Source organism: Stegostoma tigrinum, chromosome 4 (genome assembly GCF_030684315.1).
Source record: "Stegostoma tigrinum isolate sSteTig4 chromosome 4, sSteTig4.hap1, whole genome shotgun sequence".
Lineage (NCBI taxonomy): Eukaryota > Metazoa > Chordata > Chondrichthyes > Orectolobiformes > Stegostomatidae > Stegostoma > Stegostoma tigrinum.
In genome coordinates, this window is record NC_081357.1 from 28,609,165 (window position 1) to 28,621,514 (window position 12,350).

The following is a 12,350-nucleotide window of genomic DNA, read 5'->3' on the forward strand; positions in this document are numbered from 1 at the left end:
AGCTCCATTCACCGTGTACTCACCATAACCCTTAGATTTTTGAACAGTAAAGAAATTGTCTATTTTAGCTTTAAAAACATTCAATGAGGAAGCCTCAACTGCTTCACTGGGCAGGGAATTCCACAGGTTCACACGCCTTTGGGAGAAGAAGTTTCCCCTCAACTCAGTCCTAAATCTGCTCCCCCTTTGAGGCTACGCCCACTAATTCTAGTTTCACTTGCCAGTGGAAACCACCTCCCTGCTTCTATCTTATCTACTCCCTTCATAATTTTATATGCTTCTATAAGATCCCCCCTCATTCTTCTAAATTCCAAAGAGTACAGACCAGGTCCACTCAATCTCTTCTCATAACGAAACCGTCTCAACTCCAGAATCAACCTAGTGAACCTCCAGTGCACTCTGTTCAGTGCCAGTTCATCCTTTTTCAAGTAAGGAGACCAAAATTGTACACAGGTGCAGCCTCACCAGCACCCTATCAGCTGCAGTGTAACCTCCCTATTTTTAAACTCTATCCCCCCAACAATAAAGGACAATATTCTTGAAATTTTAAACAGATCAGATTGACTCTGGTGAATGTATTATCCTAATAAATGAGCCAGAGAAGGACTGTTGTCTATCTTGTTGAGTTGAAACACTGTGTGTGTACACCTTTCTGCCTGCAAAGAATAGCACCCTGTGTATTAATATATGTAGTTTCTAGTACACACAAGTGTGCCTCACTGTGAATCTGCCTGGCAGTCATAATTGGACAGCATTAATTCTTTGCAAAGCCTGGATGATTTAACAAATATTGTCCAACCACAGAAACCCATCTAATATTGGATACTGTCTTGGTTTTACAAACACAGGTTGGTTGGCTGTGGCCAGTTCCTGGTCAGTTACAAATATCCAAAAGAATAGCCATTGATACATTCACCACAGTCTTTGGGATGTGTGTAGATATCTAACGTTACCCAGGCATTGAAATTCACACATTACATTGTTTATTTTTGTGACAGAATGTCTTTCTGGCTTGACAGCAAAGTCTTGTTACTGGTGCATGCCATTCACATTGCCTAGTTTCAGCATGAAACATCAAGTTCACTCGTTACTCAAACCTTTGAGATAATGCTTTCCAGAGAAATCCGAGGTAGATTGGGCAGTTTTAAGGAGCAAAAGTGATGACCTTCGGCTGACAACCAGTTTAGGATTCCGTTGAGGTCACAATGTGGCACGCTAGCATGGGCAGAATGCTACATTAATTAATACTCAAGGCCTTGTTCTTTGTAGACAAAGAAACATGTACACACACTGCACCTATTTCAACTCAATAAATCTGGCAACAGCCATTCTGTGGTTCATGACTCGGGGCAATGTCTTGACCAATCAGACGCAAACTGCCTGGTTTAAAATTTAAATAAAGCTTAGCAGTTAACTGCCAATTATCATCCAACTGGTGCATTTTCCATGGCAATGTCTATACCAATCACAATAAACTTGCCAATGAATCAGCATGCTCCTCTGATATGTTGAATTTGCTTTAAAAAAATTTGTGAGCATTGACCTGATGAGTGTAAGATGGAAAGCTTCGTTAAAATATTTCTCTTTCTAAAAATATTCTGATTCTGCTTTGTTGAATAAATATGTTTGGCCTCCAGATCAGATCTAAAATCACATCATTTCCTCCCAATCTTGCAACTTGAATCTATAAACACAGTGGCCACCTGAGGGTGCCACTGCTTCATCTTTTCTTTAGTCCAAGTCCATGGCTCTTTCCCAACCACTGACAGTAAGTTGCAGAATGTTAATGAGCCCAAAAGTAAATTGGTGTATGAGAAAATTACCTGTTAAAATTAATAAAACCGTATTACAAATTGAGTGAAAAAAACTACCAAAAGAGAGGTATACCAAGGGATGTCTTTAAACATTTCTTGTTGATCGCCCCCTGTGTTCACCCGTCATCATTGGCAGTCTATTCCACTAAACAGGCCCTAAGCTCTGCATGCCCCTGTCTACAGCTTCCACCTCAACACCCACTTGAACACACTCCACGATTTAGACTTGGTTCTTTCTTTTGGCCACTGTTTGTAATACCTTTGTTGTGTGGAATCTATTTTTGTTACTGTATGCACCTTGGGATATTTTACTTTCTGAATGGTGTTATGTAAGTGTGATATGTTGGCATCTAGCCCAACCTGGGCATCATGTACTGACTGCAGAAAATTTTGCAAAAGCTGAACAGACACACCTGATCAGCAATTTACGATTTAAATTGAATTAAAATGTACACGGTAAAACTTTGGAGTCATTGATTAATATACGCAGGTTGAGACCATTTAGCTTTTCATGTCAGTGCCTGCTCTTTGGTGTAATTATTTAACTAGTCCCACTCCCATTGCTCTTTCTCCAAAGCTCTGTAAATTCTTCCCCTTCAAGTACTTATTCAATTCCTTTTGAATGCTACTGTTGAATATTCTTTCAGGCAGTCGATCCTTGATGCATGCAACGATCAAAAGAGGCGCCTTCTTCCAAATGGTATTTGATGGCCAAGTACTCAGTTCCCAGCCATATTTCCATAAGAAATGTCATCAGCTAAATTGTAGTGACACCCACCACTTGTTCCCCCAAACCTTCCTCCCCCAATTCCCAATAATACCACTTGTTTAACCTTTTGCTAGACAATTATACCTAACTTAATAGTTCCAAAAATGAACAGGAGCTCAACAGAAAATTCTATATAATCCTTTTTTTTTAATCTGCCAACTGCTAAGGCCTTCTAGCTGACTCTGACTAACTTGGGGATGCAGGTAAACAGTTTTCAAATGGCTCAATTTTAGTTGTTAAACTGGTAAAAAGTACCCGTGTTTCAGACCAACTAAGTTTTGCTTGACATATCAATTCAGATGTATACCAAAGATGCTTTATATCTGCAGAACATCACATTCCAATTTCAGAAAAAAAACCACTTAAATCTTGCCTGTTTACTTTTGGTGCTGTACTAATACAATGGTAATTTTAGCTAACAAGAAGCATTTTTGAAAGAGACTTTCTGCTTTCTCTCGCATGTTGGCCTTAGTTCATTCAGTGCCAGTGTGAGTCTAGATTCACACTGAGGGAATGCTGCATTGTCTGAGTTACAATCTATCATTAGCCCAACATCATGTCAGACTAACTCAGTGGGACATAATGCACTCTACAACATAAATCAGGGGAGTTAGGGAGCTCTCTCTAACCTGGCCTGCCCCTCAAACAGCAACAGCAAGTGGGTTATGCAATTCATTGCTATTTCTGGGATCCTGCTGTATACAACTTGTCTGCCATATTTGCCAACATCGCAACAGTGACTACACTTCCAAATGAATGAATTAGCTACGAAGTGCTTTGGGACATCCAAGGAATGTAAAAGGTGCTATGCAATTGCAAGCTTTTTTTAATTCTCCCTGAAGCTGTCCACACTTGCTAGGATGTGGTCAGATGGATCCTAAGTCACTCAGCAGACACCAAGCTTTTCCGTGTCACCGTACTTGGTTTGTGAGCCGGGTAAGAATAGGCAGGAATTCCTGTCAGAAGCGAATTGATTTGATTCCCGATGGCTAGCATTTTCTACAGGACTGCCTGACATTTCTAGGCCGAGGCCACAAATATATTTACCTAAAAGACTGGACTTTGAACCAACTTGAGTCACATGGCTTATTTTCTAGACTTATAATGACCTCTGCTGAAAGGAAGTTAAGGGAGTGACTTGTTTTTGAATAACCATTGAGTAAAGTACTGATGGTATATAAATAGCATGCACCTCCCCACCCCACCCCACTTGAAGGTCCATAGTTTCTCCCCGCCTGGAGCAGACACATGTCCTTGCTTTCTATGATCTGCCTGTACTGCTTGCAAACAAAGCTTTTCACTGTCCTTAAATACACATGACTGCAATAACTCAAATCAAGTCAAATCAGATTGAATTCAAATAATTCATTAACAATCCAGTGACAATGTGCAGTGTTGTAATATTCAATCATACCAAATATGAGCAAATTTACATCTTCAACTCTGCTAATGTTGTGAAGGGTGTTTTAAGTCATACATTTTTCACCTGACATCTTGAATTTTCTGCCCCAGCTTTTGAAATCCTGGGGAGCCCATGTGACCACCACCTGTTCCGAAAGTGCTTTCTCATTGTTAAAGGATTTGGGTGCGGATCACACCATCAGTTACAAAACTCCGGGTTTGCAGAAAGAGCTCAAGGAACTGAAAATGTAAGTTTTTTTTATTGTTGGTAAAAGAGCCTGCAGTAAATCTTTTCCTACTCAGCAACGGCAATGTGAATTAGTGAATTGAATGCACGTCCTGAATTTGTTGTTAAACACCTGTGTAAATTAATACTGCTGACTTCAAAAGTGAAGTCCCTAATCCATGCTGTCATCAAGCAACATCCTGTACCAGGAGCAGAGACTCCCAACTCTGACCCTGACGGGATCAAGTCATTAGTCTGTGTGGAATGGGCGAGCAGGAAATGAATGCAGAGATTGGAATGAGTGTGTTTTAATAATGTTGCCGCATCATTGCCCTCTTTTGAGAGACAAAATTTAGTCATGAATGGAGAATGTCAGTGGATTGAGGCACATGACATCACCTTGTTGTACAGCGCCCATGTTAGCAACGCTGCACTACAAATTTCATTTAGTTCAGATGTGCCTTTTGTAGCTTGTTCATTCAGAGCACATTAATCAAAACAAAACCCTGTATTTGTACTGGTGACAGCGCTATTTCTCATCCTCTTGGAGCCAGCGGCAGTCCACCTGTCAAACTCAGGATGATTTTTGCATTGACAGACTCATTTGGAACAACAGTGTTGGGACCATGTGCCCCACTCCTGTTTTCTCTGGATGTGACAGGAAGCTATTATTTTGAATAATGGCCCTCGAGAGCAGACTTCTTATGCATCTTGCCAGCACTGGCGTATTGTACAACAGCTTCTAACCTTGCCAGTTGGGATGCGTTATTGTTTTTTCTGGAGGGAAAGAAAACACCAAAAGTGCACCTGCTTTCATCCGAAGTTAGACTTTGGAGAGTGTATTTGTCCCACCACAGGTGTGGTCCTGGTGCACTGTTTGACCCATTCCCCTTGGAATTTATTAACATTCACTTAACTGACTACCTGATAGTTCATATAATTTCATCACCAAAAGAAAATAAATGGTGATATGAAACTGTCTACGCATCAGCTTCCGTGGAATTTACTTCTTGCTAAGGGTGCGGATTGTAGAATTTGTAGATTTGGTTTTGCCTGCATAATAATAAACTGCAGCATAATCCTTCACTTTTCAAAATGTCTTTTTAGAGACCTTGCCAAACAGTCAGAGATAGAAGACAGATTGAATATAGAGGTTGTTTTTTCATACAAAATTTGATTGCTATCTTGAATAAAGTCTGGCAGTAGACCCGTTGAGTTGAGTAGTTCCAGATACAGTCAGGCAGTGGTCTGATGAGAGTTAGTAAGTGAGAGAGAGAGAAGCTCTGAGGTAAATCACCTTTATGTTCGTATGTTGTCTGAGATGTTGTGGTACTTCTGAAATTAATGCTATGTTGCTTTTATGCGTGAAGTTCCAGCCTTTGGGTGGCGCCTCTGTGAGGTTGCAAACCTGGTGGGGAGTTTTCAGCTGTATGTCTAACTGGATCCAGAATGAGACTGGCCCAAGTCAATGCAAAAGGGATTCCTGTAAAAAGAGAAAATGCTGGAGAAACTTAACAAGTATGGCAGCATGTGTGACAAGAGAAACAGAAATAATATTTTCAGTCCATTATGACTCCTCTTCCCAACCGATTCCCGTGTCTGATAGATCATGGAAGTGAAAGAAGAGCATGTAACCATTTCCCTGTGTATGTATCTCCCTGTATCCTGTATCCCCATGCCCCTCCCCCATACCCCCCTCTCTTTTTCTTTCTCTGCTGTATCTTCTCTCTCTGTCTCTGCCCCTGTACCTTGTCTCTGACCCCCTTCTCTGATCCATTTTTGCTTGCAAATTGAAGCTGAAAAATTAATTGAATAAATAGAGTTTGAAATCCATAGTTACTGTAAATTTGAGATTTAAAAGCTTGTGGAGCAAATTATTCGAGATGGAATTAGTAGTTACCTGGAAGGGAGTAGGATGATTAAGCAGATCCAGCAGGGATTTCTAAGAGGGAAACCATGTTTAACTAGCATGTTGAAGTTTTTTTTTAAAGAACTGACAAAAAAAAACTCAGCGGTAATCTTTTGATGAGATATACATGGATTTCCAGATGATGTTCGATGCAGTGCCATGCAACAGACGTGTGAGGAATGTTACAGCTTGTGGAATAAAAGGAACAGTAGCAATTTGATTGCAAATGGGCTGAGAGAATTTGGAACCATTGTAAATTGTGAGGAAGATAGTATGAACATCAAATGGACATTGACATGTTGGGTGGCTGGATGGCAGATGATCAATGTTGAGAAGTGTGAGATGAGACATTTTTGGTGGGAAGGCTATGGACAGACAATGTAAAACAAAGGTCACCATTCTGAAGGTGGTGCAGAAGCAGGGAGACCTGGATATTTATGCACACAGATCATTGAAAGTGTCAGAATGCGTAGAGAGAGCAGTTAATAAGGCAAGCAACATACTTGGCTTTATTATTACCATGCAGTACAAGAGCAAAGAGATGACGTTTGGAAAGATGGAAGGCTAAGAGGGGATCCAATAACATTTTCGAAACTGAGAGATCTGAACAGAGTGGATTAGGAGAAGCTGCTCTGACAGGAAAAGGTGTCAAGAATGAGAGGGCACAGATTTGAAGTCATTTGCAAAAGAATGTGAGAGAAACCCAAATTGCACTAAGAGTGGTTTGGGCCTGGGATGCACTGCCTGGACGTGTAGTGGAGGTAGGTTCAGCTGAGAATTCAAGGTGGCATTGGATAATTATTTGAATGTGCAAGGGGATGGGGGAAAGGCAGGAGAATGGAACCAAGTTATGCAGCTCATTGGAGAGTGGCGCAGACATGATGGGCTAAGTGGCTTCCTTCTTCACTGTAACAATGATATGATTCTGGAAAAGAGGCCATGTTCCCCAGCTGGACATTTTAAGTCAGGCTAAGTTTTACAATCTGCTTCAACCACTCTTCTCTGCAACCACCACTCCTGCTGGCATGTAAATCTTTCAAAGCGTGGTCATGTTCAGCAGGTTGTCGGAATTTTTTAAATAATGGAACAGAAACAGACTGCAGGATGTTGAGTCATTTTACTGAACTCTGTTCAGTACTAACAAGTTCCATAAAACACTTCCAATCTACCTTGATAACAAATTGTAGGGCTGGAAGAACACAGCAGGCCAAGCAGCATCTTAGGAGCACAAAAGCTGACGTTTCGGGTCTAGACCCTTTTGTGCTCCCAAGATGCCGCTTGGCCTGCTATGTTCTTCCAGCGACACACTTTGTTATCTTGGATTCTCCAGAATCTGCGGTTCCCATTATCTCTGATCCAATTCATCTTGAATTTGTTTCTATTTTGTTACAAATGGGTCAGACTCATTTTCTTCCCGATGGGCACTGTTTCCTCTGGAGCTTTTCTTTAGACCTCTGTTGCTAACAGTTAACATCCCGAAGGGAGACCTGTTGTTCTGCTCTTCCCTTTCCCCCGTGTTTTTCCCCAGTAACAACACTGCTGAAGCTGAGAGCTTCAACTGAAGTCTCAAATCCTGCTACGTTATGGTGTCCCGGTAACTAACCTTGAACAATTCTTTACTCCCAAATCTCAATTTAGGAATCCAAGGAATTGAATTATCTTCAGTGGGTATCTATTCATGTGCTGTCCTATTTTTGAAATATTCATTTATCATTTGCGCAGGTTTGACTTTATCTTGGATAACGTGGGTGGACAGACCGAAGACTGGGCCTTGAACTTACTGAAGCCATGGTCAGGAGCTACATATGTAACATTAGTGACACCCTTCATGCTCAATACCGATAGACTTGGAATTGCTAATGGAATAGTTAAGTCAGGAATGACTTTGGGCAGCAAAATTTTAAAGGTAATATCATTTCAGAAACTCAAGACCTCACCCTGGAACCTTGAATGCATAAGCTGGACTGACGCTCCAGTGCTGTACCGAGGGAATCCTGCACTGCTGGAGCTGTTGCCTTTCAAATATGATATTAAACAGATGCCCATCTACTGTCCCATTGCATAAAGGATTTCATGGTGCTGTTGCAATGATGGGCAATAAGTTCCACACTGCATCCTCACCAGTATTTGTCCCTTGGCCAGCATTAGCAAAGCACCATCTGATCATGCCTTGTTATTTGCTGAAGCTTGCAATGATTGATTGACTGATTTGATTTACTGTCACATGTTCCTAAGTACAGTGAAAAACTTTGTTTGCAAGCAGTACAGACAGATCATAGTAATCAAGGACATACATATCATTGTGTTAAAGAAACTTGGACAGAGCAAGGCATACAGGTTACACTGCACAGAACATATGCAAGGCAAGATCAACGTGAACAAGATCAGCATTATTTAAGGGTAGCGATTCCATTCATCACTGTAAAGTGGCAGGGAAGAAGCTGTTATTGAACCTGCTAGTCCTTGTATTCAAGCTTCTGTATTTACTACCTAATGAAAGAGGTTGCAGGAGAGCGTCACCAGGGTGCAATGGGTCTTTGATGATGTTGGCTGCCTTTCTGCAGCAGCGAGCTGTGTAAATAGAGTCCATGGATGGAAGGTTGGCCTCTGTGATGGTCTGAACCATGCAGCTGACCTTTTCTAGTTTCTTACTTTCCTGGGCAGAGCAGTTGCTGTACCAGAGATAGTAGGAGCTGCAGATGCTGGAGAATCTGAGATAACAAGGTGTAGAGCTGGATGAACACAGCAGGCCAAGCAGCATCAGAGGAGCAGGAAGAATGACATTTTGGGCCCAGAATGGTTAGCTGGCGACTCCAGCTCACCGCTCCCTCCATCAACTCTGTGTCAGTCACCAACATCTCTGTGCATTACTAGCTAGTGACTGCATACACCCCTGTCCACTGGAATCTTCAGTACCCCACTGGCAAAACAGGATGCCAGTTACCCTCTGGCATGTACTTGGAAAATAAAGTAAACTCTGCAGGGCAGCTTCATCAATGACCTTCCCTCCATCATAAGGCCAGAAGTGGGGATGTTCGCCAATGATTGCACAATGTTCAGCAGCAGCTGTTACTCCTCAAATACTGAAACAATCCATGGCCAAAGGTAACAAGTCCTGCACAATCTTAAGTTTGGTCTGAAAAGTCGCAGGTCATTTACACCACACAAATGCCAGGTAATGAGCATCTCCAATAAGAGACAGTCTAACCATCACGCCTTGATATTCAATCACACTATCAACATCCTGGGGGGTTAGCATTGACCAGAAACTCAACTGAACTTACCACAAAAATAAGGTAGATACAAGAGTAGGTCAGAGGTTAGGAATACTGCAGCAAGCAACTCGCCCCCCCTGATTTGCCAAAGTCTATTAACCGTCCACAAAACACAAGTCTCCCCACTTGCCAGGATGGCTGCAGGTCCAAAAAATACTCAAGAAGCTTAACACCATCCAGGACAAAGCAGTTTGCTTTATTGGCGTCATTTCTACAAGCATCCTCTCTCTTCACTATCAAGGCTTAACAGGAGCATTGTTTAGTATCTACAAGATGCATTGCAGAATTTCACCAAAAGTCCTTAGTCACCGCCTTCCAAACCCATGACCACTTCCATCTAGAAGGACAAGGACAGCAGATATATGGGATCACCACCACTTGCGAGATCCCCTCCAAGCCACTCACCGTCCTGATTTGGAAATATGACAGTTCCTTCACTGTTGCTGATTCAAAATCCCCCCCTAATTCCGCCGCGCCTCCCCCCCAGGTGGCGCTGTGGGTCTATCTGCAGCATGACAGCGGTGGTTCAAGAAGGCAGCCACCTCACCTTCTCAGGGGCAGCTACAGATGGGCAATAAATGCTAGACCAGCAACCGATGCTTGTGTCCCAGAAGAGAATAAAAATGTGCTTACCTGTTGTTGTTTTGTGAGTTGAGGAGTACGTTGAAGAAAAAGATTGTTCTTTTACAAATATAGTGAGCAGCAGTTTCACAGTAATTCCAGCCTTAGTGGGTTTTGTGACACTGTATTCAAGAAGTCTTGCATGGATAATCAGAGGCAGCTAATCTTAGTGTAACTCTTTTTCTCTCTTTATCGTTGCAGCATCTGAGTCAGGGTGTCCATTATCGCTGGGCCATATTTACACCAAGTGGTCCAACTCTCGATGAAATCACGGAACTTGTGGATAAAGGAAAGGTTAGTGTGAATGAAGGGAAAGTCTTTTAGAACAGACGGTTATGTCATGGAGGATTTTCACGATTAATTTCCCAAACTGTTCTTTCACATTGCATTTACAATACATGGTCCACATGAACTTCCTCCCACCCAACAGTTTTACCCAGGGTACCCTTCTATCCCAGTTTCTGTTCGCCACTTATCTAACTTTGTTATGAAGGTGCTGGGGAAGCTGAAAGATCTTAACTTGGATAAATCATCCGGACAGAATGGACTGCATTTTGAATACTGTGATCAGCTTTGGACCCCATATCTAAGGATGGATGTGCTGGCATTGGAGGGTGTCCATAGCAGTTTGATCAGAATGATCCCAGAGATGAAGGGCTTGTTGTATGAGGAGCTGCTGAGGAATCTGTGTCTGTATTCGATGGAATTTAGAGGATCAGGGGAGATTTCATTGAAACTTACAGAATACTGAAAGGCCTGGATTGTGTAGGCATGGGGAAGATGATTCCACTAGTAGGAGAGACGAGGACCGTTGGGCACAGCCTCAGAGAAAGGGTGAGCTGTTAGAACTGAGACGAGAGAATTTCTTCAGCTAAAGGGCAGTTAACCTGAGGAAATCATTGCCACAAAAGGCTGGGGTGGGGAGGGGGGGGAAACGGGGGGACAGGCAAAGTCACAGAGTGTCTTTAAGACAGAGAACGATACGTTCTTGTTTAGTAAGGCGATTACGGATGCGGGGAGAAGACTTGGAAAAGGGGGTTGAGAAAATGTCAGCTGTAAGCGAGTGGTGGAATTCTACTCCCATATGTTATGGTGTTATGGTCTAAATGCATTTGCAGTTATGTCTTCAGTTCTTCCATGTGGTAGCAAGTTCCACTTTCTAAGTACACTTGGATAAATTTGTTCCTTCTGATTTGCTCATTGAATTTACTAGTGACTATTTTACGTTGATAGTCTTTGGTTTTGTTGTTTTTGCAGTTAAAGCGCCTTCTCTAAATTTCACCTACTTTGACCTTCTTCAATCAGTAAATCGTAATATATTCTGGTAGCATAGATTACACCAGTTAAGCTTGCTCATTGCTGGCTGTTTGTACATTTTAAAAGAAGAGAGATTATTCAAAATACCTTACAACCATTGTCTGGGCAGAAAGAGACAGCTTGTGATGTTTTAAATGTGCACCTTTCACTGTTTCTGTCATAGACTCATATGGCACAGAAACACATCTTTCAGTTCAACCCGTCCATGCCAACCAGATTTCCCAGAGCAAATTAGTCCCATTTGCCTGCATTTGTCCCATATCCTTTCAAACCCTTCCTATTCATGTACCTGCCCAATTGCCTTTTAAATATTGTAACTGAACATTTGCTGCAGTAATTATTCAATGTTGTAGAAATTGATTGCCTTAGCATTTGAAGGAAAGACGTTGTTCAGGACACTGGGAAATCCCCTTTACACTCTCAAATAGTGAGATGGTATTTTCAATATCCCCCTGCAGGACATCTGCATCAACAATGTTTCCCTGTCAGTACTGCATTAGAATGTGTGCCTTGATAATATGCTCTGACTTTTCAGAAAGCCTTAACTGAACAACCTTCTGACTGTGACGGAGTGAAGTAACTTGCTGTTTCAATCCTGCCACAAATTTCTTTCTGCCAAAACTGCTATATCCCTTCATGCAGCTCCTTTTTCCCTACATCTTGTCTCCTTCCGTCATGCTGCTGATCTGTGTTTGGTCTCATTTATCCTAGTTTATGTTGGAGGCAAAATGGGAAACAATTTGTGCAGAAGCATTTGGGATCATAGTTGGGGATCTTGAAAGAGGCAGTTTCTCTGTGCCCCTCCCTCCTTTACCCCCTAGGCATTGGAAGCTGTGGATTAGGGAGGTGTTGTTAGAGAAACTTAAAGTCCACCTTTAGATGGTACACACTGATGCCTCTCTGGTATCACAGAGTACCCGGCCTCTGACCCGCACTGTTGGCCATGTTATTAGCAAAGCTGTGGAATTGAGTCAATGAAGAAGGTATTGATGGTGTGGATTTTGCCAATGGTACTGCC

General features: G+C 42.1%; 1 protein-coding gene across 1 annotated transcript in view; it reads left to right on the forward strand.

Moving 5' to 3' along the window:
- rtn4ip1 (reticulon 4 interacting protein 1) overlaps window positions 1-12,350 on the forward strand; it is a 48,595-nt gene that overhangs the window by 18,760 nt on the left and 17,485 nt on the right. Inside the window, exons 6-8 of the mRNA XM_048530503.1 lie at window positions 4,096-4,232; window positions 7,842-8,025; window positions 10,217-10,309. Of these exons, the coding sequence (XP_048386460.1) occupies window positions 4,096-4,232; window positions 7,842-8,025; window positions 10,217-10,309 (414 nt within the window). The remainder of the gene's footprint in view (window positions 1-4,095; window positions 4,233-7,841; window positions 8,026-10,216; window positions 10,310-12,350) is intronic.